This window comes from Megascapheus bottae, chromosome 8 (assembly GCF_031878675.1).
Source record: "Megascapheus bottae isolate mThoBot1 chromosome 8, mThoBot2.hap1, whole genome shotgun sequence".
In the NCBI taxonomy this organism is placed as follows: Eukaryota; Metazoa; Chordata; class Mammalia; order Rodentia; family Geomyidae; genus Megascapheus; species Megascapheus bottae.
This window is the reverse complement of record NC_143516.1, coordinates 64,669,668-64,690,359: the sequence shown is the minus strand read 5'-3', so window position 1 is coordinate 64,690,359 and position 20,692 is coordinate 64,669,668. Positions and strand designations below refer to the sequence as shown.

The 20,692-nt window shown below is 35.4% G+C and overlaps 1 protein-coding gene across 1 annotated transcript in view; it reads right to left on the bottom strand.

The window, feature by feature from the left end:
• Positions 1-20,692, bottom strand: part of Phip (PHIP subunit of CUL4-Ring ligase complex) — a 99,100-nt gene that overhangs the window by 6,311 nt on the left and 72,097 nt on the right. Inside the window, exons 28-39 of the mRNA XM_090338536.1 lie at positions 17,900-18,011; positions 17,706-17,767; positions 15,420-15,575; positions 13,524-13,644; positions 10,789-10,914; positions 8,600-8,669; positions 7,863-7,913; positions 7,079-7,228; positions 4,288-4,440; positions 3,536-3,699; positions 2,821-3,080; positions 2,323-2,523 (exon numbers count right to left, since the gene is read on the bottom strand). Of these exons, the coding sequence (XP_090194662.1) occupies positions 2,323-2,523; positions 2,821-3,080; positions 3,536-3,699; positions 4,288-4,440; positions 7,079-7,228; positions 7,863-7,913; positions 8,600-8,669; positions 10,789-10,914; positions 13,524-13,644; positions 15,420-15,575; positions 17,706-17,767; positions 17,900-18,011 (1,626 nt within the window). The remainder of the gene's footprint in view (positions 1-2,322; positions 2,524-2,820; positions 3,081-3,535; positions 3,700-4,287; positions 4,441-7,078; positions 7,229-7,862; positions 7,914-8,599; positions 8,670-10,788; positions 10,915-13,523; positions 13,645-15,419; positions 15,576-17,705; positions 17,768-17,899; positions 18,012-20,692) is intronic.

The window sequence follows — 20,692 nt, the reverse complement described above, 5'->3', positions numbered from 1 at the left end:
AACCAAGATCCTCAGATCTTAGCCTCCCGAGTAAGCAGCTAGGATTACAGGTGTGAGCCACAGCATCCAGCAAGTCTACTTTTGTGTGTGTGTGTGTACTAGTTGTGGGGCTTGAACTCAGGGCCTGAGCACTGTCCTTGGACTTTTCTCAAAGCTAGAGCTCTACCCTTGAGCCACAGCACCACTTCCAACTTTCTTCTATGTATGTGGTGCCGAGGAATCAATCCTGGGTCTTCGTGCATGCTAGGCAAGCACTCTGCCATTACGCCAAACTCCCGGCCCTAACTGTTTTTAAATTTTGTGAATATACAAAGACTCCTCCCTCCCTCCTATTCCTCTATTGTAAAGTATCATATCTGGAAGGGTATCTAAGGAAGTAATTTATATCATACAAAGTAGAAATAAGTCACAGTTTAAATTATAATTATTATTTTTTGCTGGTCATGGGAATTGAACTGTGGGCCTAAGTGTTATCCATGAGCTTTTTGGCTCAAGCTAGTACTCTACCATTTTGAGCCACTGCCTCACTTCTGATCTTTTGTTGGTTAACTGGCTAAATATGTTGAGGGCTTTCCTGTCCAGATTTGGCTTGGAACCGCAATCCTTAGAGCCTGCTGAATTCCTGTCCAGATTTGGCTTGGAACCGCAATCCTTAGAGCCTGCTGAATAGGTAGGATTACAGGCAATTGGCACCCAGCTCTTTCTTAATTATTTAATGAAGTTGCCCTTTCATTAGTCCTAACTCCTTAATAATTAACAAATAACTTGATGAAAAAAATCATTATGCTTCGTAAAAACATAAAAGGAAACGTAGAAGATCAATTACAAATCTGCAGTATGTAAAGATGAACTGCCTTCCTTCCTATAATGGAAAAAGATGATATATGACCATTTCACATGAAATATCATAATCGTACCACAGATACACCAGTAAGTCCTTTGTTCCTCCATTCTGAGTTTTCATTTAATTGTGGGTGGGTGGATTTTCCTTCATGGTTACACAGGCAGGGACGATGGTGGTTCAATGTAAGCATAACCCAAAGTATTTTGTACAAATAGTATTTGAACTGCCCGAGAATTCTGCATTCTTTTTTTTACTTTTGGCCAGTCTTGGGGCTTGAACTCAAAGCATGGGCACTGTCCTTGGGCTTTCCTCAAAGCTGGCGCTCTACCACTTGAGCCACAACACCACTTCCGCGCTGTATGGCATTGAGGAATCAAACCCAGGTCTTCATGCATAGTACGCAAGCACTCTCAGCCTGCATTCTGTATTTGCTGTACATTTCTATCATTGACAAGGCTTCTAAACATTCATTCCACACACTCCTATAGAAATTCTGCAGATTGGCTTCAAGGACCAAGAGTCCCTTGAAACTTTCTAATATTTTGTGTTAATGCCATTCTCTTAAAATAAGAATTCATACATGCAACAAAAGATTCTTTGAGGATCTTTGAGACACTAAAATTCTGAATTCTGTGTAGGAAATTATCACATTACTACAACATGAAAATGGACTAGGCAAGAGCAAAGCAGCAAGCAAACCTAGAAGAACAGGTAGAAACAAGAAATGGTGGGGCCTGGACTTAGGCCATGGCAGTAAAAATGAATTTAAGAGATATTTCGGAGACAAAAGCAATGTGGAATGGATCTGGGAGACAAACACCTATTTTTAAGAGACCTGGAGGTCTCTTATTCTTGAATAGAAATAGGCTTTTTGCATTAACTATGGACAAATGTGATGAATTACCATACTATGAGCTGCTGTGTGATATAGTTTGTGATCTATGGTCCATTTACTACATGACTTTTTTGTCTTAGAAAAATCATGATTGCTACACTGCATCAACAAAGCCCAGTTTAACCTCTGAAGATGTACTTCTTTAGTTTTCTTTAATGTCAGTAATTAATTATAACATTTGAAGCCTTTAAATCAGAATGTTAAATTAGAATTTAATGAAGCTCACTGTATGAATTGTTTTTGTCTTTATCACTGTATTTATTTATCAACAATGTAAAAAGTCTGAGTTTTAAACAGACAAATAAAAAAGTGAATAAAGAGGAAACAGTGAATAGAGGCTAATTTCCAACAAAAGCCTCATTTGTAAGAAGGATCTACAGTATCTAGGAAGATAAAAGTAGCACCTTTAATACTATTATATGGAGACAGGAGCTCAACTGTAACAGCTAAGGCTAGTCTGGAATGTACTACATAGTCTAGGCAGACCTTGAACTCATGATACGTAGCTTCTGGTACTGGGAATTACAGGTGAGACTATCATGTACAGTTATAGTAATACATTATAGTTAAAGTAATACATTACCTGGATCACTGATAACTGATGACTTTGAAAGAGTGGAGGAAGCCTTTGAAAGTACAGATGACTTTGTTTTACGTTTGACTGGCTTTTCCTTTTCCATGTTTTCTTTTGTGGAGTTATTTCTAGTGCCATGACTAAATGTGGATTGATCAGGACTTAAACGAGGATTCAAAGCTTTGGAATGTTTCACGGAATTCTCTAGTACTGAAATATACATATACAAAAGATTAAAAGCTAGTAAGACATTTCAAATAAAAAATAAAAGAAAATGTCTGACATTGATTTTCAACATTTATATTTAGGCAGTCTTGTTTTTGTTTTAAAGCACTATTCTACACTGACACTCCTAAATTGGAACTTAAAAAAATTAAACACATTTGAAAAAAGAAAAATATAAAGAAAGCAAAACTAGGACCTGCAGATTACTAAAATCCACAGCAAATTAAAAGCTTAAAAAAAAATCTGCCACACACACTTCAACTTAGAAATTTTAAGTCTTACATGCTTTTGCTGGCATTGCAGATGTATTAGGTTTTGAAATTACAGTCTTTGTGGCTGATGAAGTTGATGGTTGCTCAATGATAACTGAGTCTACAACCACTCGGCTGCTTCTAGTCCGAACAGCAGAACTAGATTCTGTTTTGCCGTTTATCTGAGCAGCATTATGCCTTGGTGGTACTGATCGTGTAGGTGTAGAGAATGGAGAGGTAGAGATTTCTGACTTTAGCTGGGGTTTTAAGTTCCTTTTTTTTCTTTCAGGGCTGTAAGAGAGATTATATTATTAGTTATTCTCAGCACTAAATGTAGATATGAGAAAGTTTTACAATATTGTTGGATTCAATATTTGTACTATTATGAAATATGTTAAAATATGAGATTTGTAGTGAATTTCATATGGTTGTGAGCCTTTGGAAAGTGATTATTTAGTGAAGGATCGCCATAAATGCTGCTGTTATATGACAGGAAGCATGATGCCATCACTACCCTAAAAATGCTGTTTTACTGTACAGATTTAGCAGTTTGAATTTAAGCACTTACACTAGTAAAGCTTTAGTTTAAAAGATTAAAAATCCTCCACACCATAGGAACTTGCATGTCAAATATATCATTCTGCAATATAGGGAATAGTAAAGTAAGTATTAAAAACCACCAAGTTCTATTATTTAGATGACAAAAGTTATAGATCAGTGAATGTGACTTAAAAGAAATTACACACCTTGATGTGGCACTACTGGAAACAGAGCTGCTCCTGTTTCTTTTCTTCCTCCTTTTCGTTATGGTATTTCTTTTATGAAACCGAAGAGCAGATTTATAATCTGATAAAACTGAACTAATGTGCTCTTCAAAGAAAGCCGACAGACGCAAACTCATGCTGTAAATCTATGAAAGGAAAAACCCCACATATCTGTGTTAAAAAGGTTTAGAATCTGAGTATTGCTTTTTGTATTTTTTTGTTAAATACTTTCTAATGAAAAATAAACTATTTTTACAATTAAATTACTTTTGTGTTTACTTTAGGATTTGTAAGCTGCAACTCTGAATTCAGGTGACTCATATAAAGTGTTATTACTGTGAATTATTATACAAAACTTTCTCTGAGGGTCTGAACCTAGTTTGTATCCTTATCTATGCCGAGCATGTAAATTGCTCTCAATTCACTGACAGGGACCATATTGCTTTAATCAAGTTTCATGTGGCTAACCAAACATAAAATATTATTTATAATTTTACTTTGAGAAAATTTCATCTTTCCATTAATGTGGAAAAAGCTAGACAAGTTAAACCCAGATGGCACTAGTACATTGTCAAGAAAATTTCTACACAATCTCAGATAAACAATACCACATTAAGAACAGTAATTATTTATAAGCATTAATGGTAACATAACAAAGTTAAATTTGCTAAATTTTAACTAAATTTTTGCTGTTTAAATACTTTTAATGGAACATAAGTAATTTAATTATATACCCTTGATCTTTTGCTTGGTGTGTATGCTTTAGAATTACTAAAAATAAGTCTGACATCTTTACATAACTCCATTGGTGACTCATAATTCCCAGCCTCTAAAGTTTCTCTAACAGTAGCAAAATCCATTGGAGTATCAATGATGTCTCTGTAGTCCTACGAGAAAATAGGTGGTATTAATATCCTTCCTGATACAAACACTTCAACACAATCATTTATAATGAGTGCAACTCACAGAACTATCACTACTAATCACTCAACTATGAAGTGAGAAACTGAGAAAAATGAAAATACAAGCTGCATATATGAAGGCTTAATTAACTTCAGTACCACAACTGAGAACTGTACAATAGTTCAGATCAAGAATTATTAGTGCAAACAGCTGCTACCAAATCTTCTACAGAGGAAAAAAAAATTGCTCATGGTTTCAACTTAGTCAAGTATACTAAAAGAGAGAGAAAAAAAAAACGGCAATAGAAAGAAGCCATATGTATAACAAAAAAAGAGCAATGGAAAATTAAAAAATTATCCTGTTTTCAGTAGTACTGACACCAATTATTTTCTTTTTTTTTTTTTTTTGCTTACTTTTGGTGGACTTCACAGTTCTTTTTCTTGAAGAGTGAGCTCATATAGTTTTAAGACTACTGATGTACTCTTCTATGAGACACTTTCCTGCGTTACATGAATCCTACATTTTAATCTTTTCACTAATCGTGTATGTTGGTATTGGAGCTTGAACTCTAGGCCTGGGCGCTGTCCCTGAGCTCTTCAGCTCAAGGCCCCTTAAGCCACAGTACAACGTTCAGTTTTCTAGTGGTTAATTGGAGTCTCAGGGACTTTAGTATCTGGGCTGGTTTTGAACTGTGATCCTCTTATCTCAGCTTCTTGTGTAGGTAGGATAACAGGCATAAGCTTGTTTTCACTGATTTCAATGTACTTTTAAAGATTTTTTTCATGAGGGCTGAGAGCGTGGCCTAGTGATAGTGTGTTCACCTAGTATGCAGGGAGCACTGGGTTCCATTCTCTGGAACCACATACACAAAGCCAGAAATGACGCTGTAGCTCAAGCAGCAGGGTGCTAGCCTTGAGCAAAAAGTGTCCAAGGACATAATGTACTATGTTGTCTCTCATCTCCTTTGCTGTCCCTTGGTTATCTCATATTGGTATAGTATTTCACTTTGTTATCTGATATATTGAATTTATTTGTATTTGGATATTTGAAATTTGATAGGGAAGGGGGGAAAACCAAGACGGGTAGGGAGTGTGGGGGGAAATGGGTACCAAGACATGTGAAAGGGTATCAATGCATGTGAATTAATGCACCTTCTATCTGGCAAACATCATGTAACCCTTTTACTAATTACAATTAAAAAAAAAAAATGTCCAAGGACATAATGTACTATGTTGTCTCTCATCTCCTTTGCTGTCCCTTGGTTATCTCATATTGGTATAGTATCTCACTTTGTTATCTGATATATTGAATTTATTTGTATTTGGATATTTGAAATTTGATAGGGAAGGGGGGAAAACCAAGACGGGTAGGGGGTGTGGGGGGGGGAGAGGGAAATGGGTACCAAGACATGTGAAAGGGTATCAATGCATGTGAATTAATGCACCTTCTATCTGGCAAACATCATGTAACCCTTTTACTAATTACAATTAAAAAAAAAAAAAAGTGTCCAAGGACAGTGCTCAGGCCCTCAAGCCCCAGACTTGTTTGAAGCATGCTGTTCGGCGAAGTATTGTTTTAGATTTTTAGTTTCAAATTGACTCAATTTACTACACTACTAGAATTAAATATTTGTCTTTTACATTTTCTAGTTTTTTTTTTTTCAAATGATAGTCATTTTACGTCTCATGACAAAGCTTTTCTTTTTTCTTTTCCTTTTTTTGGGCCAGTCTTGGCTTGAGTTCAGGGCCTGAGCACTGCCCTTCGACTTTCTCAAGGTCAGAGGCTCTACCACTTGAGCATCTGTACCACTTCTGGCTTTTTTTCTATGTATGTGGTACCAAGGAATTGAACCCGGTCTTTGTGCATGCTGGGCAAGCACTCTACCACTAGACCAAACTCCCAGATCCGCTTTTCTGTTTTTATCACTACAAATTAGAATATACATGATACAGTAAAGTCAGATGATACAAGATCTGGGTCATGATAAATCATTTAAACTTATTACTCTTCTCCCATTTTTAAAATTTATTTATTTTTAAGTACTTATAGAAAGTTTCAATTCAACAAATCTGTACATTTTTTATAACATTAATAAACTATAGCAACTTATTAAAGGAAATCCCCAACCTGCATTAGACAGCTATGCCTAAATATAGTAACAAATACTTAGATCATGTTTACTAAACTCTTACTATGTAGTCCATCAATATGCATATATTTATATTATCTGTCTACCAACCTACACCTCTTTCTCACCATCCATCCATTTATCCATTCATAATCACCAATAAAGTGTTTTGCAATTTCGAACTACTGCTTTGTATTTTCATTTTATCTTCATAATTCTACAGCAAAATTGGCATTATTCTTAGAATTAATGAGGGGAAAAAAGCATTAGTAAAATTAAAATGCAGATGAAAAAAATTATAGGCTAAAAGTCGAAACTAAGGTGAAACTAAGGAAAGTACAGCTAGGAATGCACATAATCCTCTGGAGACCATTCAGAGTTCTATTTCATTTACTTAAATTCTCTATACAACTCAACAGATAATGAAACACAAACTTATAGAAATAAACTATATATATATCAAACAGCTAAAAAATAGTTTCAGAAATACATACTGGGTATTCAAGGAGATCTACTGGTTGGCGAAAAGGCTCTGAATCTTCACACTGAAATATGAGATTTAACAATTCCTGACACTGTTTCTTCCATGCTTGAATATCATATGACTGAGCTCTGTTCCGTAATCTTCTTCTAGGCTGATGGTCCTGAAACAAAAATATTCTAGTATGTTTGTAACTGCTATTAAATAACACAATTTGTGTGTTTGGGTTTTGGTTTTTTTTTTGCCAGTCTTGGGCTTGAGTTCAGGGCCTGAGCACTGTTCTTGGGCTTTCTCAAGGACAAAACCCTACCAACTTGAGCCACAGTGCCACTTCCAGCCTTTTCTATGTATGTGGTACCAAGGATTCAAACCTGGGTCTTCATGCATGCTAGGCAAGCACTCACTCTACCACTAGGCCGAATTCCTGGCACACAATTTGTGTTTTTAATATGGTACTAGACAATTAAGTAAAGGGTTGAATATCCCTTACCTTAAGTACTTGGTAGTTTGAAACATTTTCAGACTTTACTAGCTAAGTAACCATAACTTGAAAAATCTAAGGAAATGCTTCAAATTTCAAAGTTTATTGAATATCAGTCCTCAAAATGTTAGAAAATTATGAACTATAGAATTTTGGCAATAGTGATGCTTAACCTGAATAATATACTAACTCAAATAAAATGTAATTCACCCAGTTCTGAAAAACACACATTTTTAGTTAATCCTGATTTAAAATTGGTCTGATTTTTAATTTTGGTTAATTTGTGCAAAGTAATTCTACAAAAACAAACTATTACCTTCCTTTTCCGGGTAGAAGTCCCTGGCACATCTGCATCTTTCTCTTCTTCCTTTGAGATAAGAATGTATCAGATTTATAAAACATTTTAGATTTCACTAAACACAATAGATTACTTGCCAATATCGTGACAAAAAAAAAAAATGTGTAGTAAGTTACAGTACTGAGCCAAACAAAAGTTCTGCCTTTTCATTTACCTGGTTGGTTTCTTTTCCCCCTGGTTTTGGCCAGGATGCTGTCCCTGAGCTTTTCTGCGTAGGGTTAACAATCTACAGTTCTACTTCAGGCTTTTTGATGGTCAGAGATAAGACTCTCATGTATTTTCTGGCCTGGGTTACTTCTACTGTGATCCTCAGAAGTAGCTAATTATATGGGCATGGGCCACTGGTATTTTTTGTTGTTTTTTTGTTTGTTTCTTGCCAGTCCTGGGGCTTCGAGCACTAGCCTTGGGCTTTCTCAAGGCTAGAGCTCTGTCACTTGAGCCACAGCAGCACTTCCCGCTTTTTCTGTATATATGGTGCCAAGGAATGAAACCCAGGGTTTCCTGCATGGTAGGCAAGCACTGTACTACTAAGAGATGCTTCTGGCTCCTGGTACCTGTTTTTTTTTTTTTTTTTTAAAAACTTAGGTATTTTTTAAAAATCTGTTTTAGTAAGAACCATTACCTGAAAACTGTAATTTATAAATTTTTATATACAACTTATATCAATGTAGAAATCACAATAAAACATTACATACCTCTGAATCAGATAAAACTTTCTTCTTCATCGAATTATATAGCGGAATAATGTTATAGCAAGTCTGATCTCTAATGAATAAGACAATGTTAATATATTAGACTCATGAACTTTTTTTACTTTAAAATCAGACTTTAAGACCTCATGAACAATAACTTCAAATGTCAACTATTCTATGCAAACACAATTAACTTCTCACTCTATTTAGAGCCTTTATTATGGCCTAGTACACTTCAAACAATTCTAATCTCTTAGTCTTTGCTCAATTCGCTTCTGTGCTTGTATTTCTTAGTCTTCAAGATAAAGTTAACATATTTCAGATCTTCCAATCTGTCTGTCTCTTTCTTTTTCTTGTAGGTCATAAGGCTTGATTTGGCCTGGGCGTTGTCCCTGAGCTCTTCAGCTCAAGGCTACCACCCTACCCTTGAGCCAAGCATCTCACATTGTTTCGTGCCTGGGCTGGCTTTGAACCTTGGTCTTCAAATCTCAGCCTCCTGAGCAGCTAGGATTACAGGCATAAGCCATTATGCCCAGCTCAGTTTTTTTCTTTCTTTCATATTCCATAAGATTTGGTTCTTAGTTATGTTCTCTTGACATCATCGCCTAAAATTTGGTTTAAACCTATCACTCCCTTCTCTCTCTTTTTCGAATTTATTAGCTATAAAAGGGGATTCAATTCACCGTGTTAAGTTTATGAGTAAAATAAATCTTGATCAAACAGCTTTAACAGTGCATCATTCTTAAAGCACCAGGAAGGAAAGTGAGTATGGTGGTTCAAGTTTGTAATGTCAGCTCTTGGGAGGCTATGGCAGGGACAGACAAATTTCAGGCCAGGTTAAATTACACAGAAGGTGTCTCAAAACAACATTCCTTCCCCCCCCACACACATACATATACACGTACTAGTGCATACAGTGTCTCTTCGTAACTGCCTTTTCCTTATTTACTTCAACTGAGTCTTATTATCATCTCTTACTTGTTCAGTTGCTGCAGCCAATTTGCTTAGTATGCTTGTCAGTCCTGGAGCTTGAACTCCGGTCCTGGGAATGGGAATTATCCCTGAGCTTGCTTGCTCAAGGCTACCACTCTACCACTTGAGCCACAAGTCCACTCCCAGCTAATAATTAACTGGCTAAGACTTTCCTGCCCCAGATAGACTCTTTTGAACCCTGATGCTCGGATTTTAGCCTCTTGAGTAGCTATGATTACAGGTATAAGCCAATGGTGCCTAGCTCTCATTTGCTTTTTCTGCTTTTTGGTTTGTTACTATAAAGTATTAGGGACTATAATCCAACTGTCATTTTTTTCTCCACTCCTGGGCTTGAACTCAGGGCCTGAGCACTGCCTTTGGGCTTTTCTCAAGGCTAGCACTCTGCCACTTGAGCCACAGTACCACTTCCAGCTTTTTATAAAAAATACGTATGTGGTACCAAGGAATCGAACCCCGGTCTTCATGCATGCTAGGCGAGCACTCTTACCACTAGGCAAAACTCCCAGCCCCCTGCTATTGATATTTTTAAGGCATTGCTCCAGAGCTCCTACTTTCTGAAGGTTAGCACTTAAGACATTCCATGACCTAGCCTTAACCCCAAAATTTAGAGCATAGCCCTGTGACTTTCTATTTATACAGTCTACCCCAAATTCAACTTTTGGGGGTTTGAATACAGGGCCTTGCACCCTGGGATTTTACATGCTCTCATCCCTAGAAATCTCTGATCTGAGATCTCTGATCTTCTCAGATGTTTAATTATCCCATGTCTGCTTCCTGAAGAGCTAAGATTATAGCCCCATAAGTCTTAATCTTTTTATTTCAACACAGGCTTTTTACTTTTACAGGAGCTATGTTGTATGGCAGCAGTAACAAGCACGTTTTTGTTTGTTTTTGCCAGTCATGGGGCTTGAAATCTGGGACTGGGCATTTTCCCTAAGCTCTTCAGTTCAAGGTTACAGCCCTACCCCTTGAGCCACAGTACCAGTGGCTAATTGGAGATGAGTGGTTAATTGGAGATAAGTCTCATGGACTTTAGTACCTGGGCTGGCACTGAGCTATGATCCTAAGATCTTAGCCTCCTAAGTAGCTAGGATTACAGACATGAGCCACTGTGCTCATTTTACATTTTAAATTGTTTCACATTTTGAAAATGGTTTACAAATTGGTACAAGTATTATGAGTATAAATAGATAACTCACTTTATGAAATGTAGAAGAAGATCAGTCACAAATTTGGCTGATTTCACTATTGGGCTTCCTGGTTCATTAAATGTTCGTGTATTATGCTCTATATATCGAACTTCCCACATTAGGGAAGATATCCGCCTAAAAAAAAAGCAAGCAGTAGTCTTACACCTCATTGCATTTAGAATTAAGTCATTCTGACTTTGCAACTTAAATTTCAAATCACCCCTATCTTAAAATGTGTGAAGCAGATGAGACTATTAGCAATGCTTTTTAAAAGAAGTGTGCACAGGAGAAATGGCAGAAAAGATATAAATTTTTAGTTTTTGTTATACGTCTTCCTCTATCACTGTCCTGACTTTTATACTTTTAAGAAAATAATTGTAATCTAATAGTACCAATAACCAAATAACATATAATATGAAAAAGTAGTAATGGCATACTGATGAGACTTACAAATATAATGAAAAAAGTGAGAATGATATTAATTCATAAGAAAGCTACCTAAATGAGAAATATATTCTCAACAATTGGGAATGCTAAAAATATTCAGGGCTAATTTTTTTCTTTTTTCTACAGCTAGCTTAAAATCACAATCCTCCCATCTCAGCTTCATGAGTAGCTATGGTTACAGGTATGATCCACCATGCCTGGTTATTTGATTTGTGAATGCAAACATAAAAACATAACAATTACTTCTCACGACATGTAATTATGGGCCCACTTAGAAGTATGAGAAAAGTATAATGTTTTATAAAGAGAAATACAATCATTTGGAATAAAAAGTATGTTAACTGTAAATACAGAAGCATATAAAAGAAGTGTGTATTTAAAACAGATTCACAGGGCAAACTCCCGGCCTAGTGGTAGAGTGCTTGCCTAGCATGCACGAAGACCCAGGTTCGAGTCCTCAGTACCGTGTGTGTGTGTGTGTGTGTGTGTGTGTGTGTGTGTGTGTGTGTGTGTGTGTGTGTGTGTGTGTGTGTGTGTGTGTGTGTGTGTCTATATATATATATATATATATATATATACATACACCCGTAAGTGGTGCTGAGGCTCAAGTGGTAGAGCTTTATCCTTGAGAAAGGCCAAGGACAGCATTCAGGCCCTGAGCTCAAGCCCAGGACTGCCCCCCCCCCCAAAAAACAAAAAACAAAACACCACACATTTTATTGTATTTAGAAGATATTCAAGATTAAGTTAAGATGAAGGATTTATACTTTGTTCCTGTTTCCCCTAAATTCATTTCGAAGTTAAAGTCACCGTCAAAAAGTCTCCTCAAGCAATGATATATCCTGAGATAAAGTATATGTTAACAAATGAGCATGCTCAGCAATGTTTCCATGAGAAAGAATATCCACAGCAACAGTTGGTTAGAGATGATTAGATACTATCTTTGTAGCTGTGGCCTGACTATCAGGATATATGAAGTCTTTCTAGTTCTCAATTAACCATGAATTGTGCCACATGTCTCTAGGTGTAAATTCTATCCTTTAACAGTTTTGGTCTTCAAATATCATTGCCATTCTCCAATTTTTGTTTTCATCTTCTAGCATTTGATACTGAAAAAGATTTGAAATATGTTCTGAGGCTAGGATAGTAGGAGGATCACAACCTAGGGAGTTTCTTCTGAATGCTTTTGACCAACTATCAATAATCCAACAAATACATCTAACAAGAACAGAGAAAATATTTAAAATCTGGTTTAATATTTACTCTAATGATTCTCAATTAGGAATCATCAACACTGGGGCCTCAGCATTTTTGGTTTCTTACAAATCAGGACTGTTACTGGCTCCTTATAGGCAAGAAATAAAAAGACAGATACGAACCCTGGGTTCGTAAGAAATAATAAATGGTGTTCTTTGTACATTGTAGATATGATTTAAGTAATGAAAGAACCAATGTTACATTTTATACAGAAACGTAAGTGTGGAACACTAGTAAAATAGAACAGAAAATAGCGTACACACACACAGAAAAACAGTAATATAAAACTGGCTACAAAAATAAAGTTTTTTGTTTTTTGCCAGTCCTGGGGCTTGAACTCAGGGTCTGGGCTCTGTCCTTGAAAACTTGGATACTTACTGCTCAAGGCGAGCAAACTGCCACTTGAGCCACAGCACCACTTCTGTTTTTTTCTGTGCATGTGGTACCAGGGAATTGAACCCAGGGCTCTGTGCATGTTAGTCTCTACCACTAAGCTATGCTTCCAGGCCCCAAAATGAAGTTTTAATACAGTATTATATAACATTATAATCCCAGGCAAGGCATAAGCACTGAAACTGTTAACTAGAAGTTAAAAAAAAATCAATGAAACTGTCTTATTTCATGTTAAACTTTGAAAAACTGAATCTTTTCTGATTACATTTTCATTAAGCACTCATGAACAAATATAAGCAAAATAATACGGAAAAATTTTAGTATCTAAAGAAAAATCTGTGAACAAGTATGGCATTTTTATAAGAAAATTAAATATTCTTGACTTGATTTATAAAATATCCATGAAAGAGTGAACATTGATCACTTCATGACTAGAAAAAATTTTCTGCAGGGTTTATATTAAAGTTACAGTCTACTAATTAAAATGAGCACTACACGTAATTTTAAAGAAGTATATAAAACCAAATCCTACTCCAAACCAGATTACTCACATCAATTTAACTCAAACTCCCTGCAACTCAAATTGAGAAATGCTGTATTAACAATAAAAAGGCTTTTCATATTAGCAAGAAAAAAACATTTCTGACCTGTAAAACCTATTTTCCAGTCTCTGTTTAATTGTACTTAGATCCGTTGGATATGCCACTACAGTACAGTACATGGGATAAGCTTGTAGATCCACAGGAGCCACAAATGCTGAAGCAATATCTAAAATAAACAAACAAATTTATTTTTGAAATAATTCAACTTGACTTAAAAAACAGTAAGTTGCTAGATACCAGTAGCTTAAACCTGTAATCCTAGCTATTTTGGAGGCTGAGATCTGAGGAACTGCCAGTAGGCAAGCATGCAAGACTCTTATGTCCAGTTAGCTATTAAAAAAGCTAGAAGCGGGCCAGGAGTTTGGCCTAGTGGTTATAGTGCTTGCCTAGCATGCAAGAAGACCCGGGTTCGATTCCTTGGAACCACATATATAGAAAAAGCCAGAAGTGGTGCTGAGGCTCAAGTGGTAGAGTTCTAGCCTTGAGAAAACCCAAGGATAGTGCTCAGGCCAGGAGCTCAAGCCCAGGACTGGCCAAAAAAAAAAAAAAAAAGCTAGAAGCCAGAAGTAGAGAAGTGGCTCAAGTGATAGAGCACTAGCTTTGAGCAAAAAAACCCCTCAGGGACAGCACTCAAGAGTTCAAACCCTAGGACCAGCACAAAAACAAAAGCCCACAGTAAATCATAATAATCTATGTAGTTATATTACTGTTTATTCATAAAAAAGATCTATTCTATATTTCACAATAAAAATTCTAAATTGTTCTAGTTCATGAATTTATCACAGAAGGAAATAATAGGTTAAATACAAAACTAACCAACCATGGACATATAGACATTTCATGAATCTTTTGGCAAAGCTGTCATTAACAGTGTATTCAAGCATAAGTTCTTCAGTTTCTCAAAACTTATGTCACTGTTAACTTATGTAATAGGCAGGTGGAAGAGGAAATTGATCTAGACATTTTACTCTGTATCACAGGCTTATTGGATTCAGTAAAGCAATAGAAGAAAATCTACATTATAGTTAAGACTACTCATTCTGTTTTTCTTTACTTATGTGTGCATGAAACAACTTCTTTATAGGATTTCCACTTCATAAGACTTCAAGGCTAGATATAACCCAGTGGGAGAATGTCAACTATGATCTAAGACCCTAGATTTGACTCACATGCACCCTCAAGACAACAAAGTTCTTTTTGTTTTAAAGACTTCAAATTTAAACGTGCTATAATCTGTTGTCTCTAGTTCTCATATTAATTTTACTTTATGGGAACATGGAGTTTAGATAATCAACTTTTGTGGTCATTATTTTTTCAGTTTTCCTTGATCAAGAAACCACTAGTAACCAGGTACTGTAGGCTCACGCCTGTAATCCAAGCTACTCATGAAGCTGAGGTCTGAGGATCACCCTTCAAAGCCATGGCAACACAAAATATTTGAGTCTCTTATCTCCAATTAACCATCAGAAAACCAGAAGTGGCGCTTTGGCTCAAGTGGTAGAACAATAGACTTGAGCTGAAGAGCTTAAGGACAGTGCCTAGGCCCAGAATTCAAGTCCCACAACCAACAATAATAAAAATAAAATAAAGAAAAATAAGAAAACACTAGTAGCTATTTCTTCTATCCTCTGAGATTCTCCTGTGTGTATATGTAAGAAACTTGGAAAACAAGCTATCCATATAGTTAAAATCTGGTGATCAGCAATCTTCTTACAACTCATGATAAAGCCTTACAAATTTGGTTGAAGATATTTTTCATATATTACCATTATTTATGGAAAAGCTTTACTCTGAAATTCAGCTAGAGAAGTCACATTGTAATTACAGTAAATCAGGAAAGATTCCAATTAAGAATGGTGGATTATAGGCATGGTACTATATTTGACTAACATTCCTCCTTTCTAGTTTTGTCTTACCATCATCTAAAGTCATGTTACTTACCTAGTGTCATCAACTGGTTTATCCCTGTAACAATTCTTTCACATTCTTCATCTCTAGGATTACTACCCCATTCTCCATCAAGAGGTTTATAGATTAATGATCTGGACTCAACATCAGTTAAAGGAACACTGGTACCTAGTTCTTCAGGAAATACAGCTAAAATAGAAAAAAGACTAGAGTAGATAGGATTAATCTTTCACAAAAATAAAGCATAATTTTGTGAGGACTTGTTAAACATATCCCTTTTCATAACAAAATGTAAAACATGTTTCAAGAATAAAATTTTCAAAAAGATATTTAAAATTAATTCCTTACGTAATTACGTCTTCAATATTACAACTGAAAAATTACTGCATAATTTAAAATGAAAAACATTTTCTGAATCATTTTAAAATCTAACTGCAATATTTATACTTTGATAAAAGATAAGGTGAAACTGAACTGAAGAGAGTAATTTTCAGGAACACTTACAGAAAAGTCTGAAATTTCCTAATGTAGCCACATAGATAAATGATTCCTTTGCTTTTTGCTTAGGTGATGAAGCTAGTATTTTTTTCACATGTCTAAATCTTTAACATTTTAGTTAAGACAACCAAGAGAGTGATGACAGGTATAAAAATCTATTACGTTAATTAGTACAAACCTTGGACTCTCCTAGCAGCAGATTACAATAGCTCAAAATTAGATACACAACGCCATAAAGGATGAGGCTAAATGAAAGGACATCCAGGATATGGAAAAAAGAGCCATATAATGTGTAATTGTTGTTCTTAATGTACTATGTTATTTCTCATCTCTGTTGTCCCTTGGCTATTCTCATATTGTTATAGCGAAGCAATGCACCTTCTATCTGGTGAATGTAACTGTAACCCTTCTATTAATTACTATTTTAAAAAACAAAAACAAAAACAAAAAAATCTATTACCAGGGGCCGGGAGTTTGGCCTAGTGGTAAAGTGCTTGTGTAGCATGCATGAAAACCCGGGTTCAATTCCTCAGTCTCACATACGTAGGAAAAAAAGCCAGAAGTGGTGCTGTGGCTCAAGAGGTAGAGCACTAGCCTTGAGAAAGCCCAAGGACAATGTTGAGGCCTGAGTACAAGCCCCAGGACTGTTTTTAAAAAACGAAACAGAAAAACCTATGAAACACTAGGTAATTTACTGTTCTATGTACTACCAAGTATTCTTCCTTAAATTGTGTATACATATATCAAAATAACCTTCCCATCAACATTTACAGGCAAGCATGTACATAGACATACACATGTAGATTACAAAACAAATTGGTAAATCAAATGTAACTATTTATTTGGAAAAGAAAAAGTACCATAGCAAGGCCAGTTAGTATTATTCCTCTTACAATACCTAAAGTATTAACCTCATAACTCAATGATTTCAAATTCAACTTACATAATGGGACAAAATCCAGAAGTTATTTAACACAGTTACAAGATAGCTTGGAGTTTTAATCAGCTCTAATTTAGCAGTGAGATAAAAAAATGTATTAGTATTAAAATTTAAGTGATTATTTTGTAAGGAATGAATGTTAGATAAACATCAACATTTCTAAAGTTTCATTTCTAGTTTCTCAGAATAGATTTAGTTTTTCCAATTATTACCTCTTCTGTAAATTTTAGCTACAAGAACTCCATTTTAAAATGATTTACAAGCAAACTCCTACTAATAAAAACCTTCATTTTGAAAGATTTGAGTACTACAAAGGAATACACTGTTAAAATTTTAAAATATGAAACACACAATCATCATCAATAATTGATAATATATATCAGTTCAATCTACTTTAGGTATTTTTTAAAAAGTGAAACAAGTCAAGCACTGGCAGTTCAGGATTATAATCCCAGCAACACAGAGGAGACTTCTGAATCCTGGTTCAAACCAGCAAGGGAAGAAATGTCTATGGGACTCTTATCTCCAATTAATGAGCAAAATACTGAAGTGAAAGTGTAGCTGAAATGGTAGAATGCCAGCCTGAGCAAAAAAGTCAACCATGGACATGAGATGAATTCAAGTCCAAGTACTGGTAAACGTACTTTCACTGTACTAATTTCAGTCTTCTTTACTGGACTAAAAATTTCCAACAGATCAGGAATTTATTCTATGTTGCTCACTCATATGCCTTTCGGGTCAGTAACAGGTATATAATAAATATTTACTGAATAATTTTTCTTTGATCTTTTCGATAATCTTACATGGTAGTAAAAGTTAGTAAATCTCTTTTATTTAAGAAAGTAACTGTAAGGTTCAAGTAGTGGTCCAAATTTACTTACCATTATTAGGTATAAGTTCCATATCCCAGGGACTCATTTTTTCAGTATCTCCATTATCCCAGCTTTAAGAAATAAGAAAAAAATGGCTAAAACCCTAGTGTTTGAGAAATGTATCTGTATTTCTTCCTCAATGTAAGGGGGGAATGCTGAAAGTAAGTCTAGCCTAACCAAAAGTAATGCAAATATTTTCTTACCAAACATTGTAACACTGAAACAAACTATCAGGGTATTCTGGTTGAAGAGGTTCCTGGCTTTCAATTGTTCCAAACCACCAGGCATCATCTATGACTGATCTGAAACGGTCACCTAGCCAAGAACAAGAACCATATCATTATTTTGAAGTGTGTTGTTGCTGCTGCTTCCTTTCCCTAAAATATAGCTGGAAGGATTTAAACTTTTCATGTGATTTTGCACGACAAAAAATGAACTCACATATTCCATAAATAAATATGGATAATCAGTAATACTTAGAGGGTAAGAAAATACTTATATAAGCACACATGAAGAATGACTTAATTTCAAATTCTATCTCTTAGATTTTGTTGCATATGGAAATTCACTTCAGCACCTTTTCAAATCCAGCATTTTAATTTCTCTTTTTTTCAGAATAAAAAACCCAATATTTGATTGGAAACTACTGCAGTAATACAAGTTCCTTACTTGTCTATAAAATAGGCTAACTTGGCCGGGGGATTTGTCCTAGTGGTTCAGTGCTTGCCTAGCATACACGAAGACCCAGGTTTGATTCCTTGGCACGACATACATAGAAAAAGCCAGAAGTGGTGCTGTGGCTCAAGTGGTAGAGCTCTAGCCTTGGAGAAAGCCCAAGGACAGTGGGCCCTGAGTTCAAGCCCTGGGACTGGCAAAAAAAAAAAAAAGGCTAAATTGAGGCCTTAAGTCACTCAGCCCTTATCTTTTCTTCCCTTTCTGCTGGTTACTGGATAGGGTCTCTTGAATCACAGCACAGTGGGATTTACAGGTGTCGTGTCAATTGTTGATGATATGAACTGGCTCAGACATGGCATTTTAATTTCTTCATCAGGACTATATCCAAACATTTTACCCATGTTTAGGTTTACCCAGTTTAGGTAATTTCGACTCAATAAATATTTATAGTCTAATTTTTTATTTTTTATATTTAACTTCACACAGCTATCAGGATGTCAGCCTTATAAGCATGTGGATGTGGCTCAAAAAGAAAACTCCAACATGCCCTCCTCATCACAAATCATCTTTAGGTCATAATATACATACTCTCCACTCTCCCTTTTATTTACAAATTAAATAGATAAATAAAATTTATTTTGTAAAGCTGAGAATGTTCCTTGGTCTATTTCCTTATCAAAAAATAATTTCAAGCCAAGTGTAGGAGGTTGAGATCTGAGGATTGTGGTATGAAGTCAAACCAGGCAGGACAGTGCATAAGACTCTGAGCTCCAATTATAATTACAGAAAACAATAGAAGTGGACCTGTAGCATAAGTAGTAGAGCTCTAGCCTTCAGCAAAAGAAGCTGAAGGGACAGTACCCCTCCCCAGAGTTCAAGCTTCAGGACCAGCAGCAACAATAAAAAGCAATTATATTCTACTACAGTGCTTTAAAAAGTCCCAAATAAACTACAAATCCTACAGCATTTTCTAACTATATCTTCTCAGTTTTCCTCTATGTCTCAAGGAAACAAGAAGACATTGTCTTCAATTGTGTTATGGTTTATTCATCTTTGGTTTTGTTTTCTCCTACTTAGCATAGGGGTTCATCTGAAAGACTTGGATTCAAATACAGTTATCTGTAGGATTTTGAATACATTAATTTACATTTATTTATTTTTTTCCACCTTAAAAAAGGTAATGTCTTAATAAATGCCTTCAATTATGGTACTCTATTTTTTAACACACCATTAAGGAATAATGAATTAAACTACGATATTTTATTTTTAAACTCATAAAAGAGAAAACCACCTTCTCATTTTTACCAAATAATTCACACATTTATAGAAGCATGGGTAAAAAGACTTAAATGAGAAAAACCAAAGAAATATGATAAAAAGAAAACTGGAACTGGAAGTTAAAGGCATTTGGATCTCTGAGGGGACAAAAATAAGTAATGCTCATACATACATAAATATGTATATACATACACATATAATTAAGATTAATTATATAAGATTAATTATCTATTAAGATTAATTAAATATACATATAATTAAGATTGGTTTTAAGTACTCTAGAAAGCAATATGGAGATTCCTCAAAAGACTAAATGTAGAGCTCCCCTATGACCCAACATTTGGGCATTTACCCAAATGTTCAGAAACAAAGCCATACTAAAGCTACTAGCACAACAATGTTCATTGCAGCATTATTCACCGTAGCTAAGGTATGGAACCAACCCAGATGTTCCTCAGTAGATGACTGGATTAAGAAGATATGGTACTTATACACAATGGAATTCTATGCTGCCATCACTAAGAATGACAATGCCCCATCTGTAATGAAATGGAAAGACTTGGAAAGTCATTTTAAGTGAAGCATGCCAGACCCAAAGAAACATAGGCTCCATGGTTTCTCTCATTTGTAAGAAATTAACCACGCAGAGGAGCCCAACAGTTCAAAAGCTATGCATGCATGGTCATATAGGATACGCCTAAAGGAAATGAATTCTAGGATATGGAAACAAGAGGTTTATCTTTGTTATTATTGCTCTTAATGTACAATGTGAAATTAATGTACAATGTGAAATTATTTCTTTTCTCTTTTTTCCCCCTTACAGTTTATCTAACCTTATTACCTAGTATATTATATATATGTTTACTTGAAATAGGGAAGGGGAGGGGAAAACAAGAAAATTGGGAGGGGGCGGGGGGGAGAGAAAGGGAGGAAAAACATGAGAAGGGGTACCAATGTTCAAGAAGTAATAAACGCACTACCTGACAAATTTAACTGTAATCCTTCGATATATTACCCAAACACTAAAATACATTTTAAAAAAA